General features: G+C 43.2%; 2 protein-coding genes and 1 long non-coding RNA gene across 3 annotated transcripts; 2 read left to right on the top strand and 1 right to left on the bottom strand.

Moving 5' to 3' along the window:
- Positions 1 to 1548: 1548 nt before the first annotated feature.
- On the bottom strand, positions 1549 to 8556 carry frzb (frizzled related protein). The gene is made up of 8 exons (XM_058081386.2): positions 8148 to 8556; positions 4560 to 4808; positions 4344 to 4379; positions 4198 to 4251; positions 4022 to 4087; positions 2961 to 3165; positions 2832 to 2895; positions 1549 to 2427 (listed from the first exon to the last, which is right to left on the bottom strand). Exons 1-8 carry the CDS (start codon positions 8353 to 8355, stop codon positions 2368 to 2370), a joined length of 942 nt encoding a protein of 313 aa, XP_057937369.1. The 5' UTR covers positions 8356 to 8556; the 3' UTR covers positions 1549 to 2367.
- LOC144901515 (uncharacterized) lies at positions 6177 to 11314 on the top strand. Its single transcript, XR_013629550.1, has 4 exons — positions 6177 to 6242; positions 6345 to 6507; positions 9260 to 9300; positions 11208 to 11314. It is a non-coding gene; the product is annotated as an uncharacterized LOC144901515 (long non-coding RNA).
- Positions 11315 to 13392: 2078 nt separating this feature from the next.
- Positions 13393 to 16432, top strand: dusp19a (dual specificity phosphatase 19a). Its single transcript, XM_078795089.1, has 4 exons — positions 13393 to 13678; positions 13804 to 13850; positions 13936 to 14088; positions 15985 to 16432. Exons 1-4 carry the CDS (start codon positions 13456 to 13458, stop codon positions 16189 to 16191), a joined length of 630 nt encoding a protein of 209 aa, XP_078651215.1. The 5' UTR covers positions 13393 to 13455; the 3' UTR covers positions 16192 to 16432.
- Positions 16433 to 18620: the final 2188 nt, after the last annotated feature.

Genomic DNA, 18620 nt, shown 5'->3' with positions numbered 1-18620 from the left:
CTCTCCAGCAGTGCGCCAGCCTATTACCTCTTTCTGCACCAGTAACATTTCAACAGCAAATTTCCACCTCCAGATGCTTCCTCGTCCCCTTGTGTTGTTCCGCTGGAAGGAGCTTGTCGATGATGTCACATTAACTAACCCAGAGGGCTTGTATGACTTGGAGGGCGACGCCAACAAGCAAGCCAAAAACGTTAAGTATAACAACATCGAGGAATGTTTTCGCCACCTTTTCAACCTCTGATGTCCATCATGATACTATTAATAAGCTCCGTCAATATCGTGTTGTGTGTGTACATGAATAGAAGCTCTCAGGCAGCGGGAACAGTCTCCGCCTTATTCCCCTCGCCAGGTGTATGTTCAGCTGGAATAAACATGCGGGCGAAGACGAGCAGGAGCAGCATGAGGAGGCATAAATGGCCCTAAATCCCAGAAAACATTTTCTCTTCCCTTGCATGGAAAGTGCAGCTGAGAAAACACGACTGGAAATAAATCGGTAGGAACCGCTGGATGTGCGCCTGTACACACACAACACACACACACACACACACACAGCGTTTGGGTAACTTTCCCTCAACCCATCTGGTTAAGGAATATAAGAGGTTTATGCATCATCGCTTATTGGTCACCAGAATAAAGTGGATGCCTAACAAAAACTCTCAAATGAACTCACTAAAATTATACAACTATATTGACATATAGTTTATCTTTATATTTCAGACAAACAACCTGCTAGTTTAAAGTTTTGGTTTGTAGTGCTCCACATAAATCACATTCATTCATTTTCTACCACTTTTCCTCACAAGGGTCGTGGGGGGTGCTGGAGCCTATTCCAGCTGTCTTCGGGCGAGAGGCGGGGTACACCCTGGACTGGTCGCCAGCCAATCACAGGGCACATATAGACAAACAACCATTCACACTCACATTCATAACTATGGACAATTTGGAGTCACCAATTAACCTAGCATGTTTTTGGAATGTGGGAGGAAACCGGAGTACCCGGAGAAAACCCACGCATGCACGGGGAGAACATGCAAACTCTACACAGAGATGGCCGACGGTGGAATTGAACTCGTGTCTCCTAGCTGTGAGGTCTGTGCGCTAACCACTCGCCCACCGTGCCACCCCATAAATCACATAAATAACAATATAATAGCATGATAAAAGTGATAAAAATTTGATTAAAAACCCTAGTTTAGAATAGGATACTCTCACTATACCATGTTAAGTTAACCATGTAACTATACACTTGGCAGGCCGGATGTTGCCCCCAAGCCATAGTTTGCCCACCCCTGGTCTATAGTGTTCCATCTTTTACAGAAGCCCGATACATTCTTCACAGTGACTGAGTCACCAATACATTGATGCTTTATTTGGGCCCTGCTGTACAGAAACTCAAGACATATTTGACATTTTCATCCAAAACTGAGCTGTATGAAACCCGAGGTCCCACTGTACATAAAGTACGACTTACACCATCCTTTTTTTATGGATGACATAAACGGAAGGTAAAAAAAAAGAGGAAGACCAATTCATTATAAAAAGCTTTTTTATTATGTATCTTCCATTTTTATGTATATGCGCCCCCCCCCCCACCACCCTCCACATTTAAATTATGTCATCATCTGGTAAAGATAATTACTGTGTTGTCCAAGTCATGAGCAGCATCAGCAGTTTTACTTTGTTTAACCCCGGGGTGTCCAAAGCTGCAGGCCTTTTTTTTTCATGGCCCTTGTCATATTGTAAAAATAACATTCATTCATTGTTAATGATATATCTCAAACAAATTTGCTTGGATAGATGTTTTGTTCAGATACTGTTGCTTAAGAAATATTGCTCTACATTGGATTGGTGTATAAAATGTATCAAAGTGGACCGTTCATTCTTTAGTTTTTCTGTTTGTGTCTGTTGGTGGAGAAAGTTTGGAGACCCCTGGTTTAACCAATGAAAACATGTTAACTGTAATTAATGCTATTTACACTTGTGATCATGTGGACTTATGCCGTGTGTAATCAGACTGTTTGTCTGTTTTTGGATCAGGTCAGCTCACTGATGACTGCGAACGCTGTGAAAAGTGACAAAACCTCCCTTAATGGCGGGAGAACTGCAAAGTCAGCATGGATGACGCATTCAGGTTAGAAGCTCCGTCCACTCTCAACTCAACTCACACACACACACACACACACATACACACAAACACACCCATGCACATTTACTGACAACACACACGCTCAGCGCACACTAAATGATGTTTGTGCAAAGATAAATGTTTGACATGAAGAGATGAACTACATTCAGCTACTACAGCTTGTCATAGTGCAATATCTACACACACACACACACACACACACACACACACACAATCCCATCTCAGTGGCGACTTCGGCGATGAGCTGCTCTGGCTTTTCCTTGCAGAATCTGATCCCACCTCTGCACACACAAATCAGGAGGAATAGCACGGAATCAATTTGTGATGTATAACTTGTTTATTGACAGTGCCATAAATACGAAAGATGGTGTGCTGAAACCTCTGTGCAGACCTAACAATCTTCAAGTACAAGAACATCATGATTCTTGTAGAACAAAAAACAAAACACGCAAACTTGACAAGCTTCAGAAACTTCGCTCCATCTACATATTGTGTACGTTATATCCAACATCCAAAACATGTCAATCATCTCACCCCACTCTGGTCTGAGCAGTAAGGATATCCAAATTTATTTATCATGTTTTGCCAAACAGCATGTCTTGCCACATGTGTTTTACACAGGCAGCAGAAGTCAACATAATTTAGTTTTGCAGAGTTAAAATAAGAAGGTGTCAACATGTCTTACCTTGACCTTCCTGCCCATCTTGTCCTTCCATTTCTGAGCGATGGAGCCGTCAATCAGGAGCAACCTGCAATGCAACCCCCCCATCAGCTTCTGGTCATGGTGTTAAGATACGCCCCCACTACCGTTTACCTGGACGTCTCCTCATTTTCATAGCCCATGATGAGGTACTCCTCCCCGGCTGTTACAGGGGGGCACAGGCAGGAGGACGAGTAGTACAGAGTCAGCGTCTCCCTAGGAATGTTGACCAGGGAAGACTTGAGAACCTCCTTCACCTCCACCACTGCCGTGGGCTCCATGCCGCGATTCCTCACCTCCCTCACCCTGGCCCGGATCACTGAGGAACACACACAACTTGACTGGGAATCATCCAGACCCCCACTGCCAAATGTATTGGACTGGAAAAGTACATGAATCCGCCTGTAACCTTCCACTGTTGACTCCCAACGGATGAAAATGGCTGGAAAAACAAATGTGGAATCTTCCTCCAACATAATGTGTGGTCAAAGACTTTAATGACGTGCAGACGTCCACTTTCCAAATCCTCCTGGGCTCCGGAATCGTCCGGATAAGCCTACGTGCTCTCTCAATTTAACGCTTTGGGTTGGAAATGAAGCAGCACGCCACCGCAGACGCCATGTAGACGCCTTGGCATGGGTCACGTGACTTACACTTGCTGGACAAAAGTATTGGGACAACAACAGGAAGTTAAGAGTGAAGAATCTTAACTCAGGTTACTTTTTACCCTTAATGGGCTTTTGAGCTTTTCCTTGCCTGGACGGAGGCAAAGATGTCATCGATTGTTGCCAGCTTTAAAGCCAATGAGACTCCTTTGTGATTAAGGGTTATATACTGTAAATATATGATTTTGGTCAAAAGTATTGGGATGGCTACAGGAAGTGAGGAAAATGTAGAGCCTTTGCAGCCTGTGTAGCTTCCAGTTATGTTTGAAGACTATCTACCAAGATTTTGAAGTGTCTACATTTGTGAGGTCAGAAGTGACTAATGCTGGACCTCTTTGATTTCTTCTACACCAAACACCTCCAAACATGCCTTTATGTACCTTGCTTTGTGCACTGGGAGTGGAAAATGGTCTTCTCTCAATTGGCCAAAATATCATGCTAAGATGAAGAACCAAGATTCAGGGACATCTTCTTCAATACGTTTGTCCATATGACATATGTCAAACTCACCATAGTTGTAGTTGTTCTTCAAGTAGGTTTTCAAACCCATTTTGACTGTCTTACATCTGCAGCGATCTACACACACACACACACACACACAGACCCACACAGGATACAGGATCAGTACATGATTCCATCCCTTGGGAGACCCCCCCTTCCCCCTGAATCCCCCCTCATCGGTTTACCGGGTCCTCTGCAGTGAAGGTTGTTGGAGTCCATTGGAAAGTCTGGACTGGATTCTGTCAAAAGAATCAAAGCAGGAGCAGGTAAACATGTTCAGGAATTCATGGCATTATTTCTGAACAGAGCATAGTTCAAAGGTTAACCTCACCTGGGTTACACCTGGCTGGGTCCTGGTAGTATGGATCTACAGAAACACAAGGACACTGGTGAGTGCGGGAGTCATTAAAAAAAAAAACTCGTTATTGGAATGTCAACAGTGGGCATGTCAATGATTGGCCATTATTTTGTCTCATGTGGTGAGTTCCCTCTGGGTGCTTCACTGACGCTGGTTAAGGAGCTGTTTCATGGAGTAGGCAAAGGTTACCTGGTCCCTCAGCCTTGACGATGGCCTCGGGTGAGATGCAGACGCCGCGGTCATACAGCGGCAACTCGCTGCAAGCCAGGCTGTCGGGCCAGCTGTGGTTGTAGCGCTTCATGACGGGCTCGCAGCCCTGCTTGGCGCGCTCGCACACTGCCTTGCACGGCTTGATGGGCTCGTGCTGGAAGTCGATGGTGCAAATGGGAGCGTACATGGCACACAGGAAGAAGAGCAAGTCCGGACTGCAGCCGGTACCTGAGTGGAGACAATATGCGGGTCGGTCCCAGAAAGAACATAAACACATTGGGATGCTCCAGGTTAAGATTTTCATATTTATCGTCGCCAAGCGCAGTGCGGAGGTTATGTTTTTGCTTGTGTTCAAAATAAATTGAAATGTGAATAGATTTCGATGAAATTCTCAGGAATTGTCAGAAATTGGATATGGCAGAAGGGATTACATTTTGGGGGTGATCCAGACCATTGTCGGGATCCAGGCATTTTTCTAAAGGATTCTTTAACATTGCACGATAGGACCATTTTCAGCGTTTTTGGATACAACTCCACAAAAAATGGGAAGAGTCAAAGCCATGACTTGCTTCTCCATGTCAGTTGTCCACATGGTAGTGGACAACTGCCCCTATTCATTGCCTGCATATACCAACAAACTTGTCAGCAGATCCGTCTTTTTTCGTCCTTTTCCAAAAGGGCATCTGAAGGCTCAACAAACAAGACGACACAAAGGCAAAGTCATAGCAAATATTATTGACCGTAGGTCTTGCGCTGAGGAGGTATAGCAATGTCATCCAGTTCCATTTTTTGAATCCCACATCCTTTGCCCCCGGGATTTCCCACCCGGGAATACATCACTGAACTGGATCTGGTCCCGGGCGCTACAAGATTCCTGCTATTTCTACTCAAGAGGATTGGTTAAATATGGAGAGATTTTTTTGTCACATTTTACATGAGACAAAATAAAGATCTTTATTTTTGTGGAGTTAATGATGTTCAACTAGCCATTCTTGTTATGTGGGATGTGTTGTGGATAGTGGGTCGTACAGTTCCTGGCTGGAATCCCGCTTCCTCCATCCCAGCCACTGCTGTTTCCTTCATCCACACTTGCCCAGCCCTTCAGCTGGAGCTGAGCCGGCAATTGTCTGCCAAAACACTATGGGCAGTGGTTTCCTCAACTTTCATTGACTTTAGCATCCTTTGTAGTAGCAGTGAATCAGTCACTTTTACTGTGAAGCGCATGTTGCTCTCAAATCCTTGTAATGGGGTGAGGAAGTATTAAATAAGTACTCATAAATTGTGTACTCTCAAATTGTGATTTTGCATGAAGGAATAACAGGAAAGGCTACATACCCGGAATGATGTACTAGAAAGGTGACCAATTACGTCCCTGTTAACATGAGATTTGATTTATTTTTTAGGTGCACGTCAAGCTCTACCATAGAGTTTGGAGGCAGAGGAGTGAGCCAACATGGCTAACATAGGTGCTGTTCGACTAGAGAATAATAAAGCCTTAAGTGACAACACAGAGGTAAACCATGTTGTTTAGTTTCATCTGAACGGACTTTTCAGCAGGTAACCTCTTCATTGTTTTCCTTATTTAATGTCTGACCAGACACAGGACTCGTAGCAGGACTAGCAGGTCCGTCCTGGTTCAAATCGACACTCCTGCAGACTGAGGTTTGGCTGCCAACACACACCAGAACTCTCTGAACTTGTGACCTGGAACTCCTTCCCCCTTGTTGGACTCACAGCCATTCATTAGCATTTTTCTGGTTAAAGCTTGGAGCGAGGTCAGTCCGGTCTGGCATGGGCGACCGAGTTCCACGCATTGTTTCCTCAGACCGGGCTTGTCTGCGATTTCGCTTTGCCATGTGGGTTTCCGACCGCCGTCTTTCAACCTCCTCGGAGGTGACCTTAAGATGTGAAAAGTGCAATTGACAAGGTAAGGGTACCTTTCAGTCCAAAGCAAGTAGAACCTGGTACTTGTTTATCTGGAACCAGTCCAAACAAACACAATCTGTATGTTGATCGAAAATTGTGTGGAACTATGCAAGGACCAACACAGTGGAACCTGAAATACAGGGTACCATGTTTGCCCATCGAGGTGTAGTTGAACATGTAATACAATGAAGACAAAGTTAAAAATAAGGTTAAGGAATGTCGTGAACGTGCATGTTAGCAGTTCAGCTAATCTCGAACACAAAAGGAGCTTGATAGTGACTATCAGTAGTGACGTGCTTGAAGTCTTTGGAAAGAATCACCCAAAATGAAGCAGTCGGCCCTGCCGGGACACAAGGAGGCAACCTTTGGATTAAAACTGGATTACGGATCACATACTGTAGACCACAAGACCTCAAGTATCATTGACACAGCGCCCCTAAACCTTAATCCTGATTCCTGAACTCATCCCCTGAACCCCAAACTGTAAAACCCCCTACCCTGAAATCCAACACATGCCTAAATGCCTAAACTGTAATTCCTTTAAATCCTTTAACGCCTAAACCAAAGCAAAATCTCGAACCCTGAACTCCTACCGCCAATTCCTAAACTCAACCCCAAACCATTAAAACCAACGCCTAAATCCCATAGCCCTTAAAACTAAACCAGCTTGTTGATGAGACGGCGTATCTAAGAAGGAACCATGTGACTTATGCAGTGTTGAAACGGTCCAACCAGACATCACGCATTGGTCTCGGATGCTCGAATGTCATCCATTTTGGATCAATAGATCATCACTAATGTTTTCTTTGACATCTTTATGGTTTCCATCAGACCAAATCAGTTATGCATGTCTCAATGGGAACAAGAAGAATCAAGGCCTTTAATTTAAGGTCGCATGAGCTCATCACACAAATGAAAAAAAGGAGCGTGAGAATCCGGGCCAGAACAGGACCAGATGTGCTTCATGACATGGTAGTAAAGCAAGAACCCAGCCATGGATTATGATGTAGTTTATGATCCGTGGCCCGCATAGCTACATCCTTTTCATTTCATACCTGTTCAGGCTGAAACAAGACCGAACCGGGCCAGCAGGGACACCACAGGACCACAGCCATTTAACGTGGTCCAAACACATCACCTGGTGCTGTATGAGAACCAGATTCAGGATCTATAAATAGGCTCGGCTCAGCTGGGTGAACTCGGTCAAAAGTCCAGTCCAGGATGTGTGGAGATCGGAACAGAAGAAACTTAATTAGCATCAATGTCCTGTAACTTTAGTGGGCAGGGTTTGGCACCTGATATGATTTATTGAGATGTCAATCAACAATGATGTCAATGCGTCATGACGACCACCATGTCCTCTTTTGAGGACAGTGGGAGGAGCTTCCCAGAGTAAAGATGCTCACAGGTGATTGACACATAAACCAAGCAGTGTCATGTGGTAGAGACAGTGCTCAAATTCATAGGAATGTTACTTAAAAAAAAAGTCCTGCTGTCTCCTATAATGATTGCGTTTATCTCCGAAACCTTCTGTTGGCCACAAAATCGAGCCCTGGCAAGTACACTTAGATTAGATGTGTAAATAAAGTTTAAAGCAGCAGATATTGTCATCTTAATTGGGAGTCTAATTAAGGCACTTACCCAGCAGCCCTTCAAATTGCTCGATGGCCAGCACGGCGTTGTCTTGCGTGCTGTGGTGGAGGTGGTTCGGCATCTTGGTCATGTTCCAGGGCATGGACCGGCACAGTGGGATCCGAACCGGCTCGCAGGACGCTGCCCGGACCGCAGCCGGCCACAGCGCACAGCACGCCGCGGCCAGCAGAGGCACGCACAGTCCCGCGGAGAGCATGTTGTTTCCAAAAGGAAGTTGAAGCCGAGTTTTGAGTTCGGGCGGGCAGTTATCAAGCGATCGCCCCGCTGCTCGGTGCCGTTCTGACTCGCGGGCGACTCCGCGGGCGGCTAGAGGAAACGGGAGGAGCCGAGTTGTTCACACTTTTCACCTCCTCTTCCTCCTCCCTCCTGGACTAATCTCCTCACTCCTCCTCACCCCCTTCCTCCCTTCTTTACACCCGTACATCTCCTCTTAATCACCCTCTTCCACACCTCCTTTCTTTACCCCTCTTCTTGCCTCCTTCCTCCCTCTTGGGTCGTCATGTGACCTCATCATGCTCTATGGCTGATCTACACATACATACATTATATAAAAAAACATTAATTAATAAGGAATAATCAAATATTAAAAATAAAGTAATTTGAATGAATAATGAAATAATAATGAATATGAACAAAATATGAAGTATACATTTTCTAGTGTGGGCTGCATACTGAAAAATCAAAGGATCATAACTCGACAAAGTCAACGAGTGCATGCTGGATGCTTAACAGAAGTATTGATCCAAGTATCAAATGGGTCGCTTCCAGTCATCAGAAACCTGAGAGGCCATGTTGGTTCTGACTGTTAACTCTTCCCCCAGCCAGCACACCCCCCACCCCACCCCACACACATACACACACACATTCAACACCACCACAGAAGGATCCGGTCCATCAGGACGTCCACACTTCAGACACGTCTGCAAAAATGTGTATATAATTATTGCTATATTATATTATAATAGCATTGTCAACTTTTTAGTGCAATGGATTAATTTTGATACACCTGTATCTTTTTTTCATTTTCATACTCACTGCATTGATTGATACAGTGAGCTTGTGGCTAATTAATGTTCTTGTATCTGGTTTGCTTGTGAAAGGTGTGAAGTCACCAATCTGGTACCAACCTGACCAGGTCCAGGTAAGGTCCACTTCTCCATATGGCTTGCTGGTAATTAAAAAAGTTGGACATATCCCTTGAGTGTTTGAGATTTGGCCCCCCAAGCAGAAACTCTGTGAGCACATTCCAATAGGAGCGGGCACTAAGGGATATAGAATATATTTACAGTAAACAAGTGAAAACTATCCATCTCATCATGGTAGTACTAATACTAGCCTCATTATACAGCACATACACGAGGAAGACTACACCTCCCAACATGCCATGCAGCCCTCATCCATATGAGTGAAGGAGCTGAGTGGCCGGTGGTGATGTCACCGCTTTACTGACTGAGTGCTCGACCTTTGAACCCTCTGGTGCATTAACTGCTCTGCTTGGTTATTGCTCCTCCGAAGTGGGATGACGCTGCAAAGTGTGTGTGTGTGTGTGATAATGGCAGTAATGGTTGTCAGATGTGGCAGGAGCTTCTCGTGTTTAAGTTGACTTGAAGCCAACACACACACACCAAGGGTCTCTGGGTTTTCTGACTCATGTGTCAACACACAGAAGAGCCTGTCAGCACTTTCCCTCCATCCTTTCTCCTCCTTCCCTCCTTCCTTTTGCCTCACTTGTTTGTGTGTGGTGCATGTGCCGAGGAGACATCAGAGATCCTCATGTTTGTCACAAGGGTCTTATCAGCATGACACATTTAGGTTCTCCCCGCCTTCTTTCTGATTAAATGTATTTGTAGGACAGGTCAAGGTGTGGGTGCAAGTGCACTGTAGGACATTAAAAAGGTCTAATTTAAGCCAAATAGTTTCTCTCTCTCAGTCTTGGAAACTACCACAATCTTCTCCAATATAAACAAAGCCACAGCTGCAACTGCAAGATTAGGACAAGATGCAGGAGAGGCCTTGTCCTTCAAAGATGGCTGACGTGAAAACAAGAAGAAGGAAGGTAACGGGCTAACACAATGTAACACACGAGCATGCAAGGGAGCCTCGTCAGGCATCCTCCTCCTCCAAATGTCCTTATTTTCAAGTTAATGTCGTTTGTTCATCTAAAGAACGCGGCGCCCTCTAGTGGACATACAAGTATTTAATGGCATTATAACAACCGCATTTCAAATTGTCAGTCCACTTCTACCTCAACACATAACAATGTAGAAAAAGGATGAATTATTTAAGAATAATTCATCTTACTTTTGTCATGTGCCCAGTATGCAAGTACTAAAAATGAAATATTAATTTTCTGTCGCTTATCCTCGCAACGGCCGAGTCGTTAGCGCACAGGCCTTACAGCTAGGAGACCGGTGTTCAATTCCACCCTCGGCCATCTCTGTGTGGAGTTTGCATGTTCTCCCCGTGCATGCGTGGGTTTTCTCCGGGTACTCCGGTTTCCTCCCACATTCCAAAAACATGCTAGGTTAATTTGTGACTCCAAATTGTCCATAGTTATGAATGTGAGTGTGAATGGTTGTTTGTCTATATGTGCCCTGTGATTGGCTGGCGACCAGTCCAGGGTGTACCCCGCCTCTCGCCCGAAAACAGCTGGGATAGGCTCCAGCACCCCTGCGAACCTTGTGAGGATAAGCGGTGAAATGAAATGAAAGTCTTTAATGCTTTAAAATGTCCAAATAAGTTACGTTCCTGTACTAACTGGATCCTCTGTGGTCACCAAATACCCACCAGTAGTAATGACTATAACTTCAGCCTTAAATGTCCATGCTGTTTCAATTTTGCACAGTAACATAGTTCATAGCATAGTTGATCTTTCTTCATGTAATTTATCTTTGTACATCAGGTGGGCGGGTGGGCAATTTTTTAGTGCTTTTTTATTACAGCATATGAACAATGTTTACAGGCCGAGCCTGGCCCTCAACAAGAATTACGTTGTGGGAAGAGTGTCTCTTTCTCTCTCTCTCCCTCTCTCTCTTCCTCTCTCTCCAGTGTCTTGTCTGTCTGCACCAACCATTGTGTTCTGCGTCCTGATTGGCTGCAAACTATTGTCAATCAGTTTCCTTCTTGCTGCCCTGCCGACTCGCTAGCTTTTAAGCTTGCAGTCTTTCTATGTTTACAATTTTCTCCCTGACAAAACCTACAATGTCGTGAAACGTCCTGTGCCCAAAAGGCAGTGGACGATGCTAACCATTGCAGAAAGGGTCTGACATTTGGACACAATGAAGGAATGTAGAAGTTATGCGGCTATAGTGCGGGATTATGGAAAATTAAAAAAAAAATACATCGACGATTTGAAGGAGGACTGCTGCAATATTTCTTAACAAGGATACAAAAACGCTACATTACCGTCAAACGGCTTCAGGATGAAACGGTATGGTCACAGGAGTGAAATAATGCGTGAGACACTTCATAGTATCTTTTTCTTGGTGTTTAATAAACCCTCATTCAGATCATATGAAAAAAATCTTAAAAATAAAACTTTTTTTAAAGTTACCATTCTGAAATGGCACCTAAGAGTAGGGATGCCTCATACAGTATGTGCGGACATTAATTTGTCTGTATAAATACTGTGTACATACATGTACTGTACATACTCCTTCTCTTCGTTAAGTAAAGCATCTAATGTGATCCAATATCCAAAATCCTGCCTTTACAAAGATAATAATGTTCACTTCTGATTGACAGAGTGTATTGCTATAACACTGTTACTGTTGCTTGTACAGCTGAGAGCTGTGTAATAGTTTGCCATCTCATGTCGCTAAATAAGGTAAAGTATTGTAACCATCAGTTGTCAGTGTAATGTGTTGCAGTTGCACACAACAAACACGTCAAGTTGAGCGCACCCCCTTGTGTCAGTGGAAAGGTGGCGCCAGGTGTCATATAACGCAACACCACTTACACTTCCAGTCTACACTTCCAGTCTACTTCACAGTTTAAGCCTTCAGCAACCTAGTCCTGAACGTGCGCCGGTTCTGGTTCTCGTCCTCGATGTGTAACGGCGGCATCAGAGGCAAAGAACCTGGACCAGGTTAAACACAGACATGCATGGAGAAATGCGTCTCTTTTTGGGGATTCTGAACTAAACTTGCCACCTTGGTTTCTGGACTTTAAAGTGGACTGTTCGCCAGGTGTCATCCTGTGTCGGATCAGGATAAACTCTACCGAGCATCAGGTACATCAGGCTATGTATGACTTGGTTCTAAATGAACAGGTTTGTTTTTTGTTTTGTACAAGTTGTGGTTCTGTTGCTGAACATTACAAGGTTTGGCCTGCTGATGGCTTTAAAGGGGAAATGCACTTTTTGGGGGAATTTTGACCATCATTCACAATCTTTGTGTGAAACATGAACACATTTCTTTCCCTTTTCTGTGCATTATAACATGAGAAAACAAGTTCATTCATATGAGCTAACTAACAATGCACATCATTGGGATACATCTATTTTGACTACTGTAAAAACCCTTTAACAATGTTGTATCATTTGATGTACATGCACTAACACATACACTGATGTTAACATGTAATAATTGTAGTATCTTGCTGTATTTTGATGAACTTCGGAACTTCTTTCCTAGGGTGCATTGATACACATAGTTTTGCTAGATCCGTCAACAACAAGCATAGATACAGCAACATTGGGATGGCTGTGTGTGCCAACTCCAGTCCTCCAGGTAAAACAATGCTGACGGCAAACGAACATCTTGTTGTGGCAAAATTTGTAGCGAAATTGAAAGCAAGTTTTCCAGTCTTCCATCTGTGAATGACGCTGAAACGAATGGTTAGCAAGGCATTATGTTAGTCCTCCAGATAAAAATAGTTTTTCATGTTAGCTGCTACAACAATAATATCGCTGTAGCTTGGTTAATATACAAGTCAGTTACGTAAATGGACTGTTAGCAAGTTTTTTCTTTAGCTTTAGCGGCTGTTGTTAGCAACCTCATACTAACTTGTGTTCTTGTGCTAGAATGCAAAGAAATGAGAAATAATGTGTTCATAATGATTGTGAACGATGGGCAAATTAAAAAAAAAATGCAGTTCGAGCAGCAACACAAAATGGGAATACAGATGTGACTTTTTGTGGACTTTATACAGAACCTTGGGGTACACCTAAATCTCAGATTTGCACATTTTGCAGCCAGATGGAGTGCTCACTAACGTTGTCTCCCTACATCAGTTTCCTTCCAGCACTACGTCTTGGGACAAGCTTCTGTCTGGTCCATCCTAGTCTGATCTGGTCATGCAGTCCCTGGCCGAGGAAATCCAGAGTTTTTCTCGGACGCGTCTGAAAAGGCAGTGCACTCGCGTGACTTCACTGAGTGGCCGCCGCATCATTGAGACCTGGAAGGGGTCTATGATGACGGTAGTGGATGACCCGGTCCCCCCGGAGAAGCTGCTGGGATACGTCCCAGACACCTCGTGGGACCTCCAGGTGGGCGTGGTCAAGCCCTACTTGCTGCTGGGTGAGTCTGTTTGTAAATTTGTAAAAGTCAGTAACCTGAACCTGTGACCTTGCAAAAATGTTTAAACTTAACTGGGTCACTCTTTGTGTCTGGGGTTCTGATAGTCATGGACTGTGTGTGCGCAGGTTCTCAGGATGCTGCACATGACTTCAGCACCTTAAGGAAACACAAGGTAAGTCTTCCGGGTTCCTTCCTTCTGTCATTTTCACCCAGGTGGACCCCACCGCATACCCGTGCCTGATTCTACTGCTCTTCAGGTGTCACACATCCTCAACGTGGCTTTTGGAGTGGAGAACGTTTTCCCTGACCTGTTCATCTACAAGACAGTTAGCATTCTGGACCATCCTGACACGGACCTGGTGCCACACCTCCAGGAATGTTGTGACTTCATTCAGCAAGCTAAAACTGAGGTACTTTGGGATGTCATCATATTACACATCACATGACTTTAAAAAATGACCGTAGTTTTGAAATGTGGCCTCACCGTGACTTTTCGGGTGGACTTTTGGAACTGTTAAAATATAAGTGAATGAGGACCTGAAAGTTTCTGTATTATGTCAAAAGCATATCTGATCAACAAACTGGGCTAAAACAACATCAATTCCGAAACTCATAGGGAGCCAAAATAGAGCAACAATGCATCAGGGGAGAAGATTGAACTGATGATGCTAATAGCTAATAATAGTAACACATAATAAGATTTGGTAATGGTAATGGTTTTATTTCATTTGAACATACATCAGATTACAATTGAATGCATCACATAATCAGTTCACAGTTCCACATGTCCAAAAGGAGTAGGAAGAAGCAAAGCTTATTAAATCCTACCCCTCCATCTGGTACTTTTACAATCAGTAACTGTTACATTTGTTCACTTCCTGCTTTCCTAATATAGTTTAAGTTGGGTTTTTTTTTTAATCACGTACTGAAGTACGAGGTGATATGACCATACAATGACATCATGGGTACCATAGCAAGTGTCAATATAGTGATATATATAGCACATCATGACTGGTTCAAGACTCTTCATCCTTGTATTTAGCAAACATCAACTGCTTGTATTGTTTCTTGAATTGGCTCATCGTTGTGCATTGTTTGAGGGTCTTACTCAATCCATTCCATAGTTTGATTCCACAAATTTTAAATATGTACAATATAGCCTTTTTAAGAATCTTTTTTTTACAAAAAATATAAATCAGTCATTGGGCCGCATGTTCTTACATTTTTCATTTATATGTTCAAAGCAATTGAGGCACAATGGAATGCACTACATGGCTGCTGTCTATAGACACCCCTTTAATTCAATTAATAACCTATTCATAAATATTACAAGTTTATACACACACCACGAATTGATGAACTACTTATATGTTCCCCCAATGAATGGATGAAGGAGATCATCTGTTGAGCTAATGGTCCACTTGCAAAGGATTATGGGAGAGCATGTAAAGGTCTTAGCTTGAGATGTGACAACATGTCCCAGCATCTCCTCTTTAGCTCCTCAATAATGCATGGAAGTTTGCATCATGTTTCCTTCATCAGCCTGCAGATCCCATCTCAGGGTCACCCAGGCTGTTTTAGCGTACCTGAACATGACACCACGCGCAAGCCCATGTGCACACACGCCCATTAGGCCGCTATCAGCCGGCTTTGATTACAGGACGTGTGTTGATGATGAAATGTGCGCACACTTTGTGGTAACTCCAGCCGTCATCAAATTGATGCTTCTGCTTTGAAAAGTGTCTCGTGTTACTCAGCGGGCCATCTGGCTGCTAATGACCATCCTTATCACTGTCGTCATGGTGATTGTGTCACAACATCCAATCTGCTTTTGTGTCTGTTGTTATTATTCCAAAATAGTCTAGTTGACATCCTTAGAAGGAGTTGAAATGAGTTGACATTGAGTCTATAGTACATACAGTATAGATTTTTATAAAGTACCGGTAAAGTTTGGACACATGTGACAGACCTTAAACAATAATAATCAATAATAAAACCAGTTTTCTAACATTTTAAAAAATGTTGGTAGGTTAAAATTGTATTCAATTCTCTTATATGACTGAATGGAAAAGTGTGCATTGATGTATGAAGGCCAGATGAGCTGAAGTTGTAATGGAGACGTTAATGGGGAACCAAGCAAACAATAAGGCTAACTATTGACTAAACACAACCAACATCTCTGATAGGCGCTTTTTATCTGCTGTCTGGTGGTTTCTCCACGGGGCAGCACTGCATATTCTAGTACAGTATCTAAATAGCTCTATTGAAGGATTCAGTGTTAATAATGAATTTAATGCCGCCCTTAGAAAGGCGTGGTCCTGGTCCACTGTAACACTGGCATCTCTCGAGCTCCGGCGGCAATCATTGGATACCTGATGTCATGTGACGACCAGTCCTTTGACAACGCCTTCTCCTTCGTCAAGGCAGCCCGGCCCACCGCCTGCCCAAACCCTGGCTTCCTGGACCAGCTGAGGAAGTACAAGATGGAGAAGGCGCCTGCTAGCAAACACTGAAAATAGTCAAGAAAATGAATAGATGAAAATATTTGCTCTTTTTATGTCTTATTCATGTTCAGTGGTGGTTCTAGCAGTGGGCCACATTGGCGCATTCTCTGGGGGGGGGTGACATGAGGGGAAAAAAAATCCCATTTCTTTGTGCTCATCCGGTCAGGACATCCACCACTTGATATGGATCACACCAAACTGGGGGTTTCCAATCTATTTGTGTTAGATTTTTTTAAATGTTGTTTATTATTATATTATATTTTATACATTTTGTGGCAGTGTATAGCTTAAATCATTCAATCCCAGCCATTTTTCAAAAGAGAAACCCTTTGGTACCCAGAATATTGTGTTCTATCATCAGAAAAAAAGGTTTGTTTCTTACCTGTTTTCCGTTCTTTAGTGATCAGTAGTATGTAAGTTTCAGGAAAATATCAGTTCCCGACTAAAAAAGGCATAACTTATGTTTTGCTTTTGTGACAGCTCGATTGTCTAAAAAATTATACCAATATAAACAAAACAAAATAGGGGTTGTTTTACATCAAAATAACAATAACACCATGAACTATTTACAGTTTTCATATTTGGGACTGAACTATATGTGTGCACATGTGTGTGTGTGTGTGTGTGTGCATGCATTAAAATGTACCTTTAATGCTAACCTTCACACTCCACTCCTCCATGCTCTCTCACTTCCTCCTTCCTGTTGTGTGATTTTTTTTCCTTCACATGATCCCTGCCAAGCTGTTACCAAATGAACTTCTGCCACCTTGTGATTGTTTTTATGGCTTAAAATTGCTCTGAAGTGAAATCCATTACTGGAGAGTTGCAACATCACCTCTTTTTGCCTGTTGCGCAAAAATAACAACAAAAAGACATACAGTATACATATGTTGTTGGGATCGGGCGTTCAGGTTTATAAAAACATATTACTATGTCTTTGGTTTTGAATTAGAGTTACAAAAATTTATTTAAAGAGTTCCTTTAAAGAGTCCTTTAAAGAGAAAGTCCTATTTAAATGTGGGTGGGGTCAGGGGTCACAGCAGCGGGCGTTGCCAGAGAGATTTCACTGGGGCACGTGCCCCAGTATTGATCTGCAGTGCCCCAGTAAAAATGTCACCAATAAAAAAAATGACTTCAGAGTTTTAAGTCTAAGGCACATACTACTTAGTATGGTAATTCATTGCAGCTGTATTCACTCCACATAAACAATGCGTACATGGTTAATTAAGATGGTAATTTATTAACATGTAGGGACTTCAGCTGATAATACTTTGTCAACTCGAAGTCGAGAGAGCGAGAGAAAAGGAGCGAGAGAGAGCGAGAGAGAGAGAGAGAGAGAGAGAAAGAGAGAGGCGGGCGACGTGAATCACTGCGTGAGGGAGGTAATGTTAGCCGACAACAACTTGTTAAATATACTATTTTGATTTTGATTTGACTCTAACTGGAACTCCTAGATAGATAACAGAAGGTTATTCGCCAGCAGCAGGGACAAAGCAGCAAGGAATGAGAGAAGTAAGTGAAGTCCGAGCTAGCTAGGCAACAGAAGTCTGTCTTAAGTTAATGCAAAGTTAGCTAACGTTATTCCTTTTATCAAGACAACTACATTAATTTGCTGTACGAGCTGTCAGGGGATCTTTCAGTCTTCGGTCTCGGGCTGATACTGGCACTTGAGGGCATGATACCTGGCCTGATACCAGACAAACCATGTGATGATATTATCACATACTATTTAATCATGAGCTTATTATCACATACTATTTACTATTTACTATTATACTAATATTTACTATACTATTTACTATTTAACCGCTAACATGTTGACAGAGCACAGACGGCAGCAAAACAAACGCTGTGTGTTCACGCTCATGCGCTGTTCTCTGATTGGTTGTTTCACGGGCACGATACCAGAGCAACGCGCTCTGAGTAGACAGCTACGGGGGCTGATACTGGACATGGTTAAACTCTATATTTTATCAGTATCACTGCCCTGGGCTTTGACGCAGTATCATTTCGGCCTTTTCCCGTATCATTCATGGGCGGTTTCTTGGGTACAGGGCCAATTAATACTGTAGTATGTGATAATGTTGGTTATGGTCTGCTGGTTCTGCTCAGGAACCAGCATCCTGTGCATCCTGAACTCTGCATCAATGATTATTTTGAGTAAGCTTGTGTTAGTTGACAGATATAGCCTATGGATGGTGCAGTGCTTCTCAAATGGTCTATCTTCAGGAAGAAAAAACATTTCCCCTAAGATCAAGTCGTGAGCCACATTTTGAAACCATTCAAGTTTATTTCACAGAAAAAAGGCTCCATACTTGGCCGAGAAGCACAATGGGGCAGGAAAGGTTTCACCATCTTGCCATCATATCAGTGGAGAGTGAGGAACTTTCCAAGTTAAGCCACAGCCAAGTGATTGACCACTTTGCAAAAGTAGTACA

The sequence above is a fragment of the Doryrhamphus excisus genome, linkage group LG12, assembly GCF_037039965.1.
Source record: "Doryrhamphus excisus strain RoL-2023G ecotype Guam linkage group LG12, RoL_Dexc_Guam_v1.1, whole genome shotgun sequence".
In the NCBI taxonomy this organism is placed as follows: domain Eukaryota; kingdom Metazoa; phylum Chordata; class Actinopteri; order Syngnathiformes; family Syngnathidae; genus Doryrhamphus; species Doryrhamphus excisus.
The sequence above is the reverse complement of the archived record's forward strand: the minus strand, read 5'-3'. Positions and strand labels throughout refer to the sequence as shown.